The sequence below is a fragment of the Corythoichthys intestinalis genome, chromosome 5 (assembly GCF_030265065.1).
Source record: "Corythoichthys intestinalis isolate RoL2023-P3 chromosome 5, ASM3026506v1, whole genome shotgun sequence".
In the NCBI taxonomy this organism is placed as follows: domain Eukaryota; kingdom Metazoa; phylum Chordata; class Actinopteri; order Syngnathiformes; family Syngnathidae; genus Corythoichthys; species Corythoichthys intestinalis.
In genome coordinates, this window is record NC_080399.1 from 22695340 (window position 1) to 22715443 (window position 20104).

The window sequence follows — 20104 nt, forward strand, 5'->3', positions numbered from 1 at the left end:
CAAAGTTGATCCTAACAAAGTGGTGCTACTCAGCTTTGTTGAGTAATCCTTTCTCTTGATCTAATCAAGTAACCTTTAACAAACATCCATTTAAATTCTTCTTGCTTTATTGCTCCATTAAAAAAAAATACAACAAATACCCAAAAATGAATGCATTAGAAAACATGTATGGAATTTACATAGTGCAAAACACTGCTGAGTCTCTCAGCATACAGTATATAATGTGCTGTGTGAACTTAAACTGATTGCTGCATGAGTTTTTAAGTGTAGCTTTTGCGCGTGTAGCTTTTGCGCTTCGCCGATTTTTTCTTCTTTTTCTTCTTTCCATTTGGCTGCAATAAACACAGGACGACATGACACATGATCATTACCTTTTCTGAGTCAAACTGCCCCTGCAAGGCATGTAACACATATAATGAATGCTGAATAAATGCTCTCCATTGTTGTGTTTGTTAATTTTGCACTTAGAGGAATGCAGAACTGGCATTACAGTAGTTCTGCCATTTTCAGCAGACTGTGCAGGAGACGAATATGATTTGTAACTCATTTGCTGCCATTAACTGTGACAGACATCTAATACTAACACATGACGTAGGATAGTATTTTTCACCTGTGTTACAGTATGCGGCGGGAAAGTGCAGGGGACACGCCCGTGTTTCTTGTGAAAAGGCATCACCACAGTGGGGTCCACAGGTATCCACGGCACAGAGCCAGAGGTGGGGGTCTGAGGGAGACCGCTGTGGACTTGCCGCAAGTCGTAGGCCGTTCGTGAGGCTTTCCCGTCGGCCGTTTTTAACAGCGTGACAAAGGGCTCTCCTGGTTTGTGAGTGATCAGGTACTGCCCCGCTTCCATCCTACAAGCAGATCATGAGGGCGTGTCAACTCATTCACTGTGACTTCTTCTAGTGAGTGGAATGTGAACTAGAGAATCTGGCATGGCTATTGTGAGTCAGAAGTTATGCAATTCTGACACAAGTATGTAAAATGACGAGCATCACGAGTGCTAGGCTGAGGCTGTTGAGACCGGACTTAACTAGTTATGTCAAATTCAAATACAACATTCAGACCAAATTTTTATAGCTGCAGCCCACTTTTATAGAAGCGCTATAAAGCAAACTGCTAAAAACAGCTTTTGAAAAGATTGACTTTTTTAAAACACATACATATATATAGTAGGCCTGAACGATATTGGAAAAAGCTATTGCTGCGATTTTTGGGGGGTTTGCGATATTATATTGCGATATTAAAAAAAAATATATATATATATACATATATATATATATATATACATATATATATATATATATATATATATATATATATATATATATATATATATATATTTTTTTTTTTTTAAAGAAATGTTCACTAGATGACTTGAATAGCTGTTTGGAAAGACTTTGGATGACTCACAATGACCAGTGTACAGTGATCCCTCATTTTTCGCGGTTAATGGGGACCAGAACCCACCGCGATAAGTGAAAAACCACGAAGTTACGCACCACGCCCCCCCAATTTTTTTTTTTTTTTGTGTGTGTGCTCAATGTATTTATTCAGACTTAGCATTGGAAAGAGATACATATAGGGCATGTTTTTTTTCTCACTTTTTCCCCCAAAGTATGATTTAAAAAAATGTGTATATATATATATATATATATATATATATATATATATATATATATATATATATATATATATATATTAGGGCTGTCAAACGATTAAAATTTTTAATCGAGTTAATTACAGCTTAAAAATTAATTAATCGTAATTAATCGCAATTAATCGCAATTCAAACCTTCTATAAAATATGCCATATTTTTCTGTAAATTATTGTTGGAATGGAAAGATAAGACACAAGATGGATATATACATTGAACATACCATACATAAGGACTATTTGTTTATTATAACAATAAATCAACAAGATGGCATTAACATTATTAACATTCTGTTAAAGCGATCCATGGATAGAAAGACTTGTAGTTCTTAATAGAAAAATGTTGTACAAGTTAGAGAAATTTTATATTAAAACCCCTCTTAATGTTTTCGTTGTAATAAAATTTGTAAAATTTTCAATTAAAAAATAAACTAGTAGCCCGCCATTGTTGAGGTCAATAATTACTTACTCAATGCTCATGGATTCCTATAAAATCAGTCGCACCCAAGCGCCAGCAGAGGGCGGCAAAACTCCATAAAACACAACAAGTGAGCGTTTCAATGTGTACTGTTATTTAAAACTGCGAGCGGGGCATCTGCGTTAATTGCGTCAAATATTTTAACGTGATTAATTTAAAAAATTAATTAACGCCCGTTAACGCGATAATTTTGACAGCCCTAATATATATATATATATATATATACATATATTAAGAAATGGTTTTAAGCACTTCAAATGTAATAATTATGATCAGTTTTAAACATAACTGTCCAACCAAATCATTTCTGAACAAGAATTAAGTACTGTAGTAGAAAAATGCTTGGCTTTATTAAATACTTCTGTTTATCTACCTTAGCTGTGACTCTTGGTGGACATGTAGAAATTACAAACTCCTCATGATCACTTCTGGCATTTAATTTATATGTCTCAAACGTCTCCACACACACACATTCATTCCAAAGCGGCTTCCTTGCAGAAACTGTTTAACAAGTTAAATGATGATTGACAGCTGCTGCGCTGTGACGTCCGCTTCTTTGGCAAGATCAAAGATACCAGCAACTTTAATAAGCAAGTGCTGCAGTGACTGTGAGGTTCAAAGAGCTGGGAGAGGGAGGGTGTGAGGCTCTGCGCAGAGCAGAAAGCAGGGCGTATATGGATTAAAAAAAATAAAAACTATTGCACGTCCTTGCGATGGGACTATCGCGCACGCACACATCGCGATGGCGATGTTTAAACGATATATCGTTCAGGCTTAATATATAACATATATTTTATACTAGTATATGTTCTACGTGTCTTTCAGAGCAATTAGAGGAGTCCTACAATTCATTAAATATGAATTACATTCGGAAATATATTTTACCAAACAGTAATTAGCACATGTCGAGCTAAATGCAATATGCTATGATAGCAAGCATAATGAAAATGACCGGATTAGTTGAAAACAAACAGCTCATTTTACTTTCCATTACAAGCCTGTCATCCTTCTTCAATTAGCTAGTGCTAACAACGAGTTCAAGTACTTGCGTTAGTGCTAACCTTTTCGGTTTAGAGTTGTTTACATGTTTATTTCAGGCACTGACTAAATATACTATTATCTGCATTACACTTTGGTGTTTAGAATTTACATCTATGAATTCTGTATGATTGAAAAGCAATTTTCTGTGTTGATGCAAGAAGGACTCCGTTTTTGAATTGTTCTGCTGAAAGGTCAAGCGAGGGGACTTGTGCGTTGTAAATTGAATCAAATGTTCTTATTTGCTGCCCTTCCACTCGGATTGTTAGTGTTTTGTTTTACAGGTTGTTTGAGAGTTTATTATTCAATGGTACCGCTACATACAAACTTAATTCGTTCCAGGACCTTGTTTTTAAGTCGAAATGGTCGTATGTCGAGCAGGATTTTCCCATAAGAATACATTATAATTCCATTAATTCGTTCCACAGCCCATAAACCTACATCAAATCCTTAATAAATACAGTTGGTTCTATTACAAATGGCAATTTGCTGGTACTATTACAAATGGCAATTACACATAGCCATAGACTTCATAATATATTGACGGGACACGGGGCCCTGACACTGCGCCACGCCTTCTGGTAGGGGGCCTGTCCACACCTATCATCAAGAGGAGTTATTCTCAAACACACACACGCAGCGATCTAATGCCGGATTTAGGTTGAAAAAGTATGAAAGCTGTACCGCATACAAACAGGAAGGATTGTCTCAGGAGTGATTTGTTCGAGGATTCAAGGTAATTATTATATTTTTCGTACCATGCATGCATTTTGAGATGTTGTGAACAAAATCAATGGGAGAAATTAGCCCCTACAGCATTGGCGTCCTAATTCGCAATATTTACGTAAATTAATGTTAACTTCCTGGTTTATTGCTTTAAACCAAGTATCGAGACTTGTTTTACGTCCATATCTATGAAGAATTCAGGAATTTAAGCATTTATACACAAGAATTTTCATCATAAAAAGCTCTTTGTTGTGATAAGACAAACATCACATTCGACATACTAACGTAAAATAAATGCTAACTGCCTGTTTTTTTTCCTTTTAACCAAGAACTGAAACTGTTTTGCATTCATATCTGTAAAAAATTCAGGGATTCAAGCATTTATTCACAAGAATTTTCCAACATAAAAAGCTCTTTGTCCGTGTTTCCACTCGGTCAGTTTTGACGGAGATAGTCCCCCTATGAATCGCGCGACCCGTCAATATATTATGACGTCTATGACATAGCAAAACAAATCAATTATAAATAAAATTCAGAATAATAAGTCCTGTAATAATGTAACGAATTGGGTTTTAATGTGTCGGTTGTGGTTTTCTTGCTGTACCTCAACGCACTGCGTGGCTGACGTGAGATAGGTCCGGTAGAGATTTGACTTTCTCTTTTAATGTTCTGTTGTTGTTGGCATCAACTACAGTGGACAGTAGGTGTGTTGTGTTGCACAAGTTCCGAAATAAATGATTAAAAACCTGATGAAGCTGGCGACTTCTTTGGATATGTCACCACAGTAATAATTGTCACCTTAACTTGTAAAGACTGGCAAAAGGAAGTCAGAGGAGGACTGTCGAGATCGTAGACATTCTGCGGCCATATTGTCGAGCCAGTTCACGGACGCGCAAACCACGCTCATATTTTTCCAGCATTTCAATCTTCATTTAAATGGTAAGCATCACCTTTTTCACCACCTGCACTAACCTTCTTGGAACCAATGTTGATTTCTCTCACAAGAAAATCCGCCGTGCGTCCGTCTTGTGGGAAAACAAAGAAACTGCAGCGTTGTCATAAATCGTCGTATTTCGAGCATGTCATCGGATGTTGAAACAAACGGTGAGCCAAATTTTATGTCCTATGTCGAAAAGATCGTGTGTCGAGCGATTATATGTTGAGGTACCACTGTATTAGAAACTAGTGCTGTCACTATACCTGTATTTAGTACCTTGATGGTTTGCACACATTAAACATCAACTAAAGCTCACACGAATTTTTAATAACAGAAACATTTGTAAGGTATACATGTACAATTTTGTGTTTTCCTATTTGGCTTATTCATTGTGAATAATACACCGTTATGTCATGCAAATGTCTTAATTCAATTGCTAACGATTCAACATTACGTTTCCGTGTGTTGTGCTCTTAACTTTGTTACCAGTTAGAAACAATATAGTTTATCACTAAATAATTCACACTCGACTTAGATTTTAAAAATGTAAAATGCATCAAAACCTGTTTTAACTGGCTATAAAATTCTGCATGACTGTCAACAATGTCTCACCATATTTGAAGTGGCACTACCGTGTGCAATACTAGATTAAGTAAATGAAAAAGAGTTACAATGAATTAAAAGGCATAGTAAATAAAAGATGGAGTTGGGCCAAGCACTTACAATCTAAGTGTGTTTTTACAGGTTCTTGCATTGTTAGCGACTTACTTTGTCAGCTTTTTCAGGAGGTGGTGCAGAATGTTTAGTGACTTCACTGGGCTGTGAACACAAAATAAGTTTTGTCAACTGGAGATAATACAGTCAATACCAACACTCCTTAAATTGACAAAATCAAAGGTTGTGAGTGATATGTTATGTTTGTTCTGCTTTGACTGACTTGTTGCTGCCTGGAATTATGAGTTTTATCATTTTGTATAATCACACGAGGGTGGTTTGATTCATCTTAATCATCGTGAAAATCCGACAACTTACTTGAACCCACAGGAGATATTTTGCATCCATGTTTCAGGCAGCGTTCTGCACAGCGCTACTTTAGAAGTGTGTGCATTGATGTGAGCTACACAGAAAGAAAGGGATAGAGAACCTAATGAGCACAGACAAAAAGAGATTCCCTCCATTAACAATAATAGCCACAACTGATAAACCAGTGCCACATCTGTGATAATTGACTTGAGCATGTGGAGAGAAATACTCGCTAATTCTTTCTTTCCTCCCGTTATGAAAGATGACCAAAAATGACCAAAGACAGAAGTCTGGTATCAGCGGTTCCATTCACATAAACCTGTTTTTTTTTTTTTTTAATGTTAATCATTAATTTTTTCCCTATTTTTAATTTAGCTTGAAAATATTGAACACATCAGTAACGAATGTATACATTTTTCTAATACTATGTGTTATCAGAGAGGTTTCCATGGTCACACCCATGTTTTCGCAATGGGCGCGATAACGGTGACCTTTAAGAACAAACAAAATAAACTGTGAACGACATTTGGAAATGTTTTAAAACAAAAAACAAATACATTGACCATGGGATGAGGACTTCAGCAAAACAAAGACTTAAACAGTTACGGGCTTCCCCGTTTGTTGAAATCTGAGGTCGATTTTAGGCTGTGGCTGTTGTTATAGCAGCAGAGTAAACTTAACTTAGCCTGCAGTGGGAGGAGGTGATGAGTCATTTTAAGGCTATTTCATTGGTTTGTGTGGGAGGGTCTGCCTCACCTCATTCAATGTGGAGGGGAAAAGCTTTCAGTCTTCTTAAAGCCAAATGAATGCAAATTTAAAGTGTTTACAGAAAATGAGAAAAACTGCTTAATATCCCCTTGAAAGAGAACTAGTTTGCATTTTAAGGTAAAACTAAGTTTAATAAAAAAAATTTAAAACCTGAAAAGGTTTTTTTTTTTTTACCTACGACAGAAACTGTACTAGAATGGAGCGCCTTCTCTGTCCACAGATGGCAAGCCTCACTGCTACTTAGAGACTCCACCCCGTGACACAGTTGGTAGTTCAGCTTGGGCAATACGTGCACTGGCACAAACTGGTGTGAAGAAAAATGAAGTATTATCAGCTTAAAATACATTTACATTTGTGTTCATACATACTCTTGACATGCATACCTCGGTTGTGTTTTCAACTACTTTTCTCTTTTGAGCAAGAGGGACTGAGCTGCGAACTATGATGAGAACATCTTGGAGACTGTAGAGCTTATATAGAAGATTGCCTTTCTCTGGGGCTATGTAGTCTTGTTCATCTTCAGCGCTAGCCTGTAGTTCCTGAGATAGTATTTCTGTATAGAATGGTGGAAACATGGGTCAAATATGCAAAGTAGTGGTAAGCAAAGAAATGACTGAATTCAATCTGCATACTATGGAGTGAGGATAAGGCATGGTCATTATGTCATGACATGTGTAAAGTACAGATTAATTATTAATTAATATGGTTGCATTTCATTTTTGTACAACTGGATGTGTCCTAACAATGATTTGGGTACAATTTGTATTTTACTATTTTGTTTTTTATTTTAATTATTTCAGCAAACTGTTAATGCAAAAAAAATTCATAATACCAGAATTGTCCAATAATGATTTTTTCAACCAGTAACCGTGGACATTCATTATTTTTCAATCATTTATTGTTCATTTACGGTAATTTTTGCACTATGAATGCAAATGGTCCGCTCCCATAACAAATCCCAAGCATCTTAGTATAGAGACATCTAATGGTCATTAAGCGTAACTGCTGTGCTAAGTTTTCACCAGCCCTTGTACAAAGACAGAAGGCTCCTACATTCACTTTGAAGGCAAAATGCATATTGGCCCAAATCCGATGTCTACATTATCCGATATTATCTTAAAATGCTTTTATTAGCCGATATTAGCTACCCAATATTATCGGATAACTAATTGGAATGCTTCACAATAATTTCGGCCGATTATATACTGTATTATATGGGCCAGCTGTAACTATTCTTGTGTATTTTCTGACAATAAACCGAACCCACCAAATATGACCATGTAAAATTATTTTTCACATGCAAGTCGAATCGGCCCATAACATGCACACGGCTAGGGATGCAGCTATCGATTATTTTAGTAGTCAATTAATCCATCAACTAGTTAATTTGAATAATCGAGTAATCGGCTTATGAACACTTAATGTCTTGCAGAAGAAATTTTAGGATATGTAAAACAAAGGCTTGCTAAGATTGCACTTTTAAAAGAGCATTAAATGCGAACACAAAATAAAATTCCCGAATGTTTCTTCAAACTATGCGGGATTGCACTTTCATTTGAAAAGAGCAATAAATGCATTTAAAAATAAATGAAAATACCGGAGTTTTGCCTCAAACTGTGTTAAAAGAAATATAAATGAGGATCAAGAAAAATTAGCTAACTTGCATAGCAAAAGTCCGCTAGCTTCAATGCTGTAGAATGCAAAAATTTTTTTTAATACTCTCAAATTGTTCAAACACATGTTCCCACAAAAAAAACAGCTAAAAATACCAATAAAATAAATTACGAATTCATAAAAAAATACATACTATCTTATGTTGGCCTTAACAGGGAGAAGCTATGGTTAATGAGTTAAGTATATCCACTGTTGCCACTTTAGGGCAGTGTATCCACCCAAATCAATAAAACCAAATGCAAACACTTTCAAAACAAACCATTACTACGCCACTCTAATTAAATGAATACTCGAAACAGCAAAACGTTTATCGAAGCTTTTTCCTAATCGAATTACTCGAGTTAATCGATTAATCGTTGCAGCACTAGACGCGTCCACATTATATTGTAGGATACAGTGCATTTACAACAAACGGCATGCTGCACATGAGCAATACATACAGTGCTGGCCAAAAGTATTGGGACCCCTGCAATTCTGTCAGATAATGCTCAATTTCTCCCAGAAAATGATTGCAATTACTAATGCTTTGGTAGTAATATCTTCATTTATTTTGCTTACAATGAAAAAACACAAAGGAGAAAGGGGGGAAAAAAATTGAATCAGTATGATTTTACAAACAATTCCAAAAATGAGCCGGACAAAAGTATTGGCACTAGGGCTGTCCCAAACGACTAATTTTCTCCCGATTAGTCAGCCGACTATTTTTACGATTAGTCGACTAATCTAATAATAATTTTTTTTTTTTTTTTTTTTTTTTAAACTAATTTAGCAATGAAATTTTTGTTGACGCTTATCAATTCACAAAAAAAAACATATTGGAACACTTAAATTATTTATTAAAGTACAAATAAACACTTAAATAACAATAATAAATCACAAATAAACAATGAGTTCAAATGCTGATAGAATTAACTAGTGTAGCATCCCGATTGAAAAGATGGTCTCTTAAACTGATGGTTTACAACTTTTATTCCATCCTTGATGTAAACACACCGTAAGAGCTACGATGCACACAAATAAAACAACACAATTAGAAATTAACAAAAACTTTTCACCTTTTTCCTTTTAAACCTTATTTATATATCAATGAATTGACTATATGAATTGCCTTTACCTTAATTTATTACCTTATCATTGACAATCTCGCCCTTGAGTGCAATCACCGTATATACTGTATATATTTATGACCTTTTAACCTTATATAATTTTCTATACCATAAAATAAACCATAACATGAAATAAACCTTTCAATTAGCATTAAGAACAATACTAATAGCACTTATAGGCCCATTGTCAATGAAACATTATTATTTAGTAAGGCGACAGCACCCTCTGGTGTACAAAAAAATGAAAAAACAAAAAAAAAATTACAAACTGGTTGACGGCGCTTGAGATGTTTATTCACGGCCGACGTGCAGCCAAGCTTGGCATTGAAGAGACAGGACAGAAGAGTGTAGCCTCCTTTGTTTCTTTGAAATAAGTCAATGTTTTGGACACTCTGGTGCGCTTTTTTGGCTTTGTGCCGCTTTCCCCGCTTGCATACAGAGCATCCGACATTCCGAACTTTTCACGCATATATTTTTTTAACCCTTCATTAACCGTCGACGGGATGTTGTGATCGTCGACGGATTTACGTCATCGATGACGTCGACTATGTCGACTAGTCGGGACAGCTCTAATTGGCACCCTTTGAAAAATCATGTGATGCTTCTGTAATTTGCGTATTTAACAGCACTTGTTACTTACCTTTGGCACGTAACAGGTGGTGGCAATAACTAAATCACACCTGCAGCCAGTTAAAATGGATTCAAGTTGACTCAACCTCGGCCCTGTGTCCTTGTCTGTACCACATTGAGCATGGAGAAAAGAAAGAAGACCAAAGAACTGTCGGAGGGCTTGAGAAGCAAAATTGTGAGGAAGCATGGGCAATCTCAAGACCACAAGTCCATCTCCAAAGACCTGAATGTTCCTGTGTCTACCGTGCACGGTGTCATCAATAAATAAAGCCCATGGCACTGTGGCTAACCTCCCTAACTGTGGACAGAAAAGAAAAATTGACGATTTTTCAACGAAAGATGCGGATGGTGGATAAAGAACCTCAACTAACATCCAAAGAAGTTCAAGCTGTCCTGCAGTTCGAGGGTACAACAGTGTCAACCCGTGCTATCCGTCGACATCTGAATGAAAACGGACCCATGGTAGGATATCCTGGAAGACCCCACTTCTGACCCAGAGACATAAAAAAGCCAGGCTGGAGTTTGCCAAAACTTACGTGAGAAAGCCAAAAACGTTTTGGAAGAATGTTCTCTGGTCAGATGAGACACAAGTAGAGCTTTTTGGGAAAAGGCATCAACATAGAGTTTACAGGGGGAAAAAATGAGGCCTTCAAAGAAAAAAACACGGTCCCCACAGTCAAACATGGCCGAGGTTCTTGGTTGCTTTGCTACCTCTGGCACTGGACTGCTTGACCGTGTGCATGGCATTATGAAGTCTGAAGACTGCCAACAAATTTCGCTGCATAATGTAGGGCCCGGTAGGAAAAAGCTGGGTCTCCCTAGGAAGTCATGTGTCTTCCAGCAGGACAATGACTCAAAACACACTTCAAAAAGCACTAGAAAATGGTTTGAGAGAAAGAACTGGAGACATATAGTGGCCAGCAATGAGTCCAGACCTGAATACCATAGAACACCTTTAGAGAGATCTGAAAATGGCAATTTGGAGAAGGCACCCTTCAAATCTCAGAGACCTGAAACAGTTGGCCAAAGGAGAATGGTTTAAAATTCCAGCAGAGCATTGTAAGAAACTTATTAATACCGGAAGCGGTTGTTCGCAGTTATTTTGTCTAAAGGTTGTGCTATCAAGTATTAGTGTGAGGGTGCCAATATTTTTGTCTGGCCCATTTTGAGAGTTTTGTGCAAAATGAAGAAAAAAATAAATAAAAATGTCCCATTCTCTTAAATAATAAATAATAAATGAATAATAAAATAAATGAAGATATTACTACCAAAGCATTAGTAACTGCAATCATTTTCTTGGGGAAATTAAGCATTAGCTGACAGAATTGCTGGGGTGCCAATACTTTTGGCCATCATTGTATAAGCCGTCCTAAAATTACAGCCCTTGGTTGGTTCAAAGAAGAGATTGAGCCATACTTGGTCTATGTGTGTGTGAGGGCTAGTCTTTAAATCGTCGTAGGCCCGAGTAACCGAACAAATAACAAGCCTTTGAAGGAAAGGCAAAAATGGTTGAAAAATAGGGAGTGTGTGGAAGTATTAGTTTGACACTGACTTTTTTTCTCTGGAGAGCTCATTTGGACCACTGAAGGGGCAGCTGAGGTCTCCTCACTCTTGTGCCGGTTTCTTTCCAAATAAGAAGTCACACACGGCTTCACAAGGGATACCGGGTGAGTTTGGCGTGGTTGTTCCACATATCGAGTGGGTGAGACAATCGTCTGAGGCAACGCGCGGCTTTTAGTGGCTGCATCATTGGTTCTGCGGAACATGGCTTTCTGCATCCGCAAGATTTCCCCCATAGGGTCGGCTGGGGCCTTCGCGCTTGTGGATGCTTTCCTCTTTGCTCTGGTCTTTTTGGGAGAAGACAATGCTGAGATGGCAGACTCAGATGTAGGCTCAGGAATCGCGTTTTTGATTGGTGATGTAGAATCATCAATAATCAGCCTCTCATCCTCAGAGTCGCCTCTGACTGAAGAGTCTTCATCGCTTTCTTTATCAGACTCATATGCTGGATTTGTTACGCCAGCCTCGTTAGTTTCCTTGACACTCGGAGTCATTTGCTCTTTTGCCAGGTAATGACTGAGGCGTGTCATTTCTTGTGAACTACGGTTGACAGGTTCACTGAGCTGTGTCGCCTGAGTTGATGGTGGGGTAGTTTCATTTTGACTGTGTGCAAGTTGTTTTTTTGGAGTCTTCTGGCGTTTGGTGCTCTTTGAGATTTGTGCCTCTCCAAAAGTTTCCAGGTCAGTGAGGTCCACCTCAAAGTCGAGGTCATCGTTGGTGAGGGAGACCACCTCTCGTTTGGAGCCCTCCTGGTTAAAAACAGATGAGGTATCATTACCAAACAAAATAAAGTGCTATGTGCCTTAACAGATGAAATTTGCATGAGTGTCAATTACCAGTGTGGAGTCATGATCGTCCAAAGGAAGTTCCGTCATTAAGTGGAACATGCTTTTTTTCCCATTCTTTTTGATGGAGAGCTTTAAACTCTCACCATGGTAGATGTGACTCATCCTCCTCACGGTTATCTCGTTGTCTATTAAGGGGGATTCTATGTAAACAGTCTTCTTCTGAGTAACAGCTGATGGAGTCACACAAATGACATAAGGTAAATGACTTGACAAAAACAATCTTGAATGTTGTTGCTATAAGTGAAACTATGACAAATGGACAAATCAAAGGAACAAAAGTATTGTATTTCTGAAGTGTGTTTTGATGTATAAAAACCTGGATTACAGGGAGCTCTTGGTTTACGACAATTTCATCATATGATATTTTCATGTCATGAGTGGTGCGCTAGGAATTTAGGGCTCCAGACTCAATTGTTTTACTAGTAGCACAGGGACCCCTAACCTGGAATTTTGCCAGCAAAGTAAATTGACATTAGAAGGAAATATTCACATTTTCATCATCTCACTGATGAATAGGCCTTTTTCGATAACAAATTTTAGTGTGCGATAATTTATTTCATAAATTATTGCGATATGCGATATTATTGCACCTCCCCAATTAAAAAAACAAAAAACAAAACGATTACACTGTGAGAATACAGAATATATTAATAGATCATGTACACCCATTTAAACGCAATAAATGTTTACTCTTAAATTCAAAAATATTTTTTAGGAAATCACAACTAAAAACAATAGACCATGCCTCTTTTAAGTAAAAGACAACAATATTAATACTGCACAGAAACACAGAAGAAATAAAATGTGTTTTTTAAGAAAAATACAATTCCACTTAACAATATAAGCATCTAGGCAAATAAAAACGTTTCCCCTCATAGCTTCTGCTATGGCGTTCAATGTGTAATACAGTGGTATCCCAACATACGAAGTTAATTCGTTCCAGGAGCTTGTTTGTAAGTCGAAATGGCCGTGTGTCAAGCAGGATTTTCCCATAAGAATACATTATAATTCCAATAATTCGTTCCACAGCCCAAAAACCCACACTACATCCTTAATAAATACTGGCGTTACTATTGCAAATAGGAATTACAACGAGCAAAACAAATAAAATATGAATAAAAATCAGAATAACAATAATATAATAATAGCAATAAAAATACGGTAATAATAATACAGTACAGTACCTGTAATAATGTAACGAATCGGGTTCTAATGTGGCGGACTTTTTTTGCTGCACCTGAACGCACCGCGGCTGACGGTGAGCAGGAGGAGAGCGCTTTTTACTTTCTGTTTCGATCCTGGCGTCAACAGCAGTGGACACTCGACGAGTTGATGGAATAAATGATTAGAAACCTGACGAAGCTGGCGATTTCTTTGACGATGTTACCACAATAAGAACTGTCACCTTAACTTATAAAGACTGGCGAACGGAGGGGGACCGCCGGCCGAGATCGGCATTCTACGACCCAGTTCATGGATGCACACACCATGCTTATATTTTGCTATCATTCTTCAGTTCAATGGTAAGCGTCACCTTTTCTTTTTTTTCCTCCACCTGCACTAAACTAAAAACAGAACTAAAATGCATTTTGCGTAGTTGGTAACAAGGAAGCTGAACTTTTAACTGCACGTCAGCCGCACGTGCGCACGCAAGTGCACGCGAGGCGATAAATCGCAGCGGAAAAATTATCGCCTTCATTTTTATTTACCGTGTGATCAATGGAATTATTGCATATTGCGACAGGTTTACTGATGAATACTTAAATAGCACATGCAGACATGTGCCGATTACCGGTTTCAAGGTATACCGTGGTATGAAAACGTCAAGGTTTCAAAACTGCAAAAAGTTTCCATCATACCATCCCTAAGGTATTAGCTATTTTTTATGTCCCAAAAATGCATGGAGAAATCCCTCGCTCACAGCTGCAAGGCTCAACCCTCACCCACCGGTTGTTGCTCAGTGTCAATGAATAAGCTGGGCTACTCGATGGCTGGAGGAGGTGAAACTCCTGAAGTATTTCCAAAGTATCTCAAAACAACACATTTCAGAGCTGTAATTTTAAGACCATGATACTGTGAAACCGTGGTATTTTGGCTTAAGGTTGTCATACTATTAGAGTATCATAACGGCACATGCCAAAGCACGTGCGTGCATTATAGCCAACAACTGGACAAACTGGAGCAAAGGTTTGTCAGCAACAAACATTTTCAAGAATAACAATATAAACAGATTTTTAAAAATCAGCTAATTTACAGGTCACACAGGCACAAGTCAATGAAAGATTTCTTTTCACGGTGTAAAATTTCTGGGGCGAAATTGCCCCCTTTTAGGAGAATTCTGGAATTGTGGCACACTTAAAAGTAATTTTGTGATAGATTTGGGGAAACAGACAGGAGAATGTAACTGTTACAACTAGGGTTGTTCCGATCATGTTTTTTTTGTTCCCGATCCGATCCAGATCGTTAGTTTGGGTATCTGTAGACCCCGATATTTCCCGATCCGATTGCTTTTTTTTGCTCCCGATTCAATTCCAATCATTCCCGATAATTTTTCCCGATCATATACATTTTGGCAATGCATTAAGAAAAAAATGAATAAAACTCGGACGAATATACACATTCAATATACAGTAAATAAGTACTGTATTTTTTTATTATGACAATAAATCCTCAAGATGGCATTTACATTATTAACATTCTTTCTGTGAGAGGGATCCACAGATAGAAAGACTTGTGACATTGTATAGTTTGACTAAATATTGCCATCTCGTGTATTTGTTGAGCTTTCAGTAAATGATACTGTGGCCATCCCAAATGCATGATGGGAAGTGGACCCATGACTGTGCGTCGTGCTACCAATGGATATATCTTCTCTGCTTTGGGAAATAACTTAAGGTGTTAAAACAAAGATCAATTGCCATCTTGCTTCCCCACATTGCTTCCCATGATATTTCTAATCATTGAGAGAGGGATTGCAAGGCTTTAGCCAATTAAAGAAAGGCTCCAAAGGCTGGCAAACTTTACTCATTTTGCGCTGCCTTTTATCTCTCATTATAGGCAAAACGGCATCATTACAGATTGAGCGCGACAATGAGTGAGAGGGTCGTGCAGCGCATGCATTAATTGCGTTCAATATTTTAACGTGACACATTTCTTAATAAATTAATTGCCGCCGTTATCGGGATATTTTTGAGAACCCTACCTTAAGCCTAAACTAAAGACTCTGGATGAGTGTAACATATTATGTCAGTAACGTTAAATACAATTAGAAAACGATTTAATTAATATATATATATATATATATATATATACACATATACATATATATATATATATTTTTTTAAAAAAGGCATGGCCAATATTTTTTTGCCGATTCCGATACTTTGAAAATGACGTGATCGGACCCGACACATCTCTAGTTACAACTATTACAAGCAAGGACCCCATGTACACCAATGTTCTGACCCACAAAATAAATACATACTGCACCTTTCCCATGGTTCACTCTGATGCAAACAGGAATTTCCCATCTTTGAGCAAAGTCAGGGCCATGGTTATCCAACAAAGTGACCAGGGCCTCTCGGGTGAGACACACATGCGGCTCATAGCGTGCGCACAGCTTCTCAGCATTATTATCACTGCTAATTGCCTACAGGGAAAAAACAGACAAGCTGTGATGTAGAATATTTGGACACCCTCTAGTGTCCTTTGCGAAAACTGCAACAGCTAAAATGAAGTCACAAAAGACCCGCGGTCATGACTCCCCACTCTTGCAGTCACAAAAAGAATCTTTGCGACTTATTCTGAGTAATTAAAGAAAAAAAAAGTGAAACAATCGCTTACAGCGTGCATGTCCTTAGCTTTTTTGGCTGGAGGATTTTCTGATGAAACACTCTGATAATCCGTTGCAAGCTGTGCATCAGCAGGCACTATCACAAGGTTGGTGATATCCATACTGCCCTGGGGAGATAAAAAAAAAAAGTCCAAATACGGAAATACAGAATATGAAGCAACATAAAAAGAACTCCTTTGCAATTCAACTGACTCAAGTTGAATTAAAAACCATAGAAGAGCAACAATATTAGAACAAATGGGTACAAAAAATGGCTGTAACAGCCTCAGTGAGAATACATTACCATGACAACCAGCTGTTTTTCAAAGGTAAGGGACAGTCCCGGGTTGAATGTTCCTCCCGTCAAACTGGTCATCTCGGATATTTGGTAGACTTGAGGTAATGTTTGGATACACTCCAAACATGCCCTCAAATAATCCTTAGAAGAAAACCATTTTACTTTAAATACATACAGTGGGGCAAATAAGTATTTAGTCAACCACCAATTGTGCAAGTTCTCCTACTTGAAAAGATTAGAGAGGCCTGTAATTGTCAACATGGGTAAACCTCAACCATGAGAGACAGAATGTGGGGAAAAAAAACGGAAAATCACCTTGTTTGATTTTTAAAGAATTTATTTCCAAATTAGAGTGGAAAATAAGTATTTGGTCACCTGCACACAAGCAAGATTTCTGGCTGTCAAAGTGGTTTAACTTCTTCTAACGAGGCTCCAGTTGTTACCTGTATTAATGGCACCTGTTTTAACTCATTATCGGTATAAAAGACCACAACCTCAGTCAGTCACACTCCAAACTCCACTATGGCCAAGACCAAAGAGCTGTCGAAGAACACCAGAGATAAAATTAGACCTGCACCAGGCTGGGAAGACTGAATCTGCAATAGGTAAAACACTTGGTGTAAAGAAATCAACTGTGGGAGAAATTACTAGAAAATGGAAGACATAAAAAACCACTGATAATCTCCCTCGATTTGGGGCTCCATGCAAGATCTCACCCCGTGGCGTCAAAATAATAACAAGAACAGTGAGCAAAGATCCCAGAACCACACGGGGGGACCTAGTGAATGACCTACAGAGAGCTGGGACCACAGTAACAAAGGCTACTATCAGTAACACAATGCGTCGCCAGGGACTCAAATCCTGCATTGACAGACGTGTACCCCTGCTAAAGAAAGTACACGTCCAGGCCCGTCTGCGGTTCGCTAGAGAGCATTTGGATGATCCAGAAGAGGACTGGGATAATGTGTTATGGTCAGATGAAACCAAAATAGAACTTTTTGGTAGAAACACAGGTTGTCATGTTTGGAGGAGAAAAAATACTGAATTGCATCCGAAGAACACCATACCCACTGTGAAGCATGGGGGTGGAAACATCATGCTTTGGGGCTGTTTTTCTGCAAAGGGACCAGGACGACTGATCTGTGTAAAGGAAAGAATGAATGGGGCCATGTATCGAGAGGTTTTGATGAGACGTGGCTGGGTCTTTCAGCATGACAATGATCACAAAAACACAGCCAGGGCAACAAAGGAGCGGCTTTATAAGAAGCATTTCAAGATCCTGGAGTGGCCTTGCCAGTCTCCAGATCTCAACCTTATAGAAAATCTGTGGAGGCAGTTGAAAGTTCGTGTTGCCCAACAACAGCACCAAAACATCACTACTCTAGAGGAGATCTGCATGGAAGAATGGGCCAAAATACCAGCAACAGTGTGTGAAAAGCTTGTGAAGAGTTACAGAAAACGTTTAGCCTCCGTTATTGCCAACAAACGGTACATAACAAAGTATTGAGATGAACTTTTGGTATTGACAAAATACTTATTTTCCACCATGATTTGCAAATAAATTCTTTAAAAATCAAACAATGTGATTTTCTGTTTTTTTTTCCACATTCTGTCTCTTGTGGTTGAGGTTTACCCATGTTGACAATTACAGGCCTCTCTAATATTTTCAAGTGGGAGAACTTGCAAAATGAGTGGTTGACTAAAATACTTATTTGCCCCACTGTACATAAAAACATAAGCTGTCATAACAGTACCTCTGCATATTGCAGTGCTCCATGTGGTATGAACCTGTAGTCGTCCGCACATTCTTTGGCCACATCTTGCAAGTACCTTTGAAACTGCATCACTTCATGGTCTACGCAAGACTTTAGATGCTGAAATATGAGCAATTCCCTCAGCTAAATGCACACACACAATAAAGATTGGCAAAAATTACTGTTAAAGGATAAAATTATCACCTGGGGAGGATGCTGGGGTTTCTTACTAAGCAAAAAGCCAAGATAAATACTCTGGTCTTTGCTGGACAGGCTTGACATGCACGGGAAGGGCAGTCTGGGTTGAGGGAAAACATCATCCGTCTCTTTCTTGAATGGCACATCAGCTTTTTCGGTGCTCTTACAACCCTCTGGCACGTCGTCTGTAAACGAAGTATCGATGTCCATGCAATCCCATCTGTTATCTTTTAAGTCTGCAACATCTTTGGTCGCAGAACGTTGTCCAGACTGAGCATCACAACATGGTTTTGCACTGCTATTCTTTGTAGGGCTTAAGGAGGCAGAGGAAAGTTGGCATGCCATTCATTAGTGTGGCACATTTTCTAAATAGTAGTTCAGGAATTTTCATACCTTAGTAGAGAAGCCCACAGTTCTCTAACACTTGGTGCGAGGGAATATTGATCATAAGCGTCTTTGGTGAAGAAGGGAGCATCCGGAACAGGAGGGTCCTCCCTTAAATGAATAGGTATTATACCTTGAATCCTGTCCATGCAGCTTAAACAATCACACTTAGATTAAGTCCTAATGTTGTGTGTAGTTTATTCTGTAAACATTAAATCTATCATCTTCCTGGTAGACAAATGAGATTCCAACGTTAGAGGCGCCATCGACTCATAATGGTAATGGTGTAATACTTAGCCTATATAGCGCTTTTCCACCTTTAAATATGTTGCACATCTACAGTTTCCACCACCAAACTCTTTAAGTGCATTTTTTGCGGGGAAAATAAATTCACTTTTATCCTGTTTGAATTGCATTACTTCAATACAAACCAGTACATCTTAGGCATGGCATTAGTGTCACCAGAGAATTTGTTTTGCATTGCATCTTAGCAAGAACGCGCAGAATTTCGAAAGTACGGCACTTGTATTTGTTTTTTCAAATGAAAATAAGTTATTCATTTATCTTATTTCGGTCTGTGATAATAACTTAAATATTTACTCACCACACCAAGTCCATTGCTGCCACAAGCTCACAGCATGCAGGAAAAACATACACTAACCTGGTTAGCAAACGAGTCGGGTGGTTTATTTCTACTTCTACCGACGTAAACATGATGACTTTTGTCATTCTCTGCGCAGTGCTGTCCTCTACTGGATTCTGACAGTACTGTGATATAACAACACAACATTTATGGACTGAATTGTATTCCTAACGTATATCGCTAGCCAATGACTTACTGTATGCCGTTTGAACAATAACGATTAAATATGGGGAAATGTGTATTTAAATATTTTACACATTAGATTAAAATATTTAATATATATATATATATATATATATATATATATATATATATATATATATATATATATATATATATATATATATATATATATACAGTGGGGAGAAGTTAGAACAAGTATTTGATACACTGCCAATTTTGCTGGTTTTCCCACTTGCAAAGCATGTAGAGAGGTCTGTAATGTGTATCATAAGTTCTCTTCAACTTTGAGGGACGGAATCTTAAAAAAAAAAAAAAAAAAAAAAAAAAAAAAAAAAAAAAAAAACAGAAAATCACGTTGTATGATTTT

The 20104-nt window shown here is 37.8% G+C and overlaps 1 protein-coding gene across 1 annotated transcript; it reads right to left on the bottom strand.

Annotated features, from left to right (window-relative positions):
- Nucleotides 1–94: 94 nt before the first annotated feature.
- On the bottom strand, nt 95–19632 carry ice2 (interactor of little elongator complex ELL subunit 2). Its single transcript, XM_057837249.1, has 15 exons — nt 19516–19632; nt 18921–19022; nt 18534–18840; nt 18330–18449; nt 16582–16716; nt 16289–16405; nt 15935–16094; nt 12434–12615; nt 11590–12346; nt 7011–7180; nt 6802–6931; nt 5869–5953; nt 5605–5655; nt 611–854; nt 95–332 (listed from the first exon to the last, which is right to left on the bottom strand). The coding sequence occupies exons 1-15, from the start codon at nt 19623–19625 to the stop codon at nt 261–263; spliced, it is 2742 nt and encodes a 913-aa protein (XP_057693232.1). The 5' UTR covers nt 19626–19632; the 3' UTR covers nt 95–260.
- Nucleotides 19633–20104: the final 472 nt, after the last annotated feature.

Bases quoted from the DNA above. Each gene is read 5' to 3' on its own strand.
- ice2 (XM_057837249.1), bottom strand. From the start codon at position 19,625: ATGTTTACGTCGGTAGAAGTAGAAATAAACCACCCGACTCGTTTGCTA. The intron at 5,656-5,868 runs GTAAGTTGTCGG...TTGTGTTCACAG, and splicing joins AATATCTCCTGTGGGTTCAA to CCCAGTGAAGTCACTAAACA. The intron at 855-5,604 runs GTAAGTCGCTAA...ATCTGCTTGTAG, and splicing joins CTCCTGAAAAAGCTGACAAA to GATGGAAGCGGGGCAGTACC.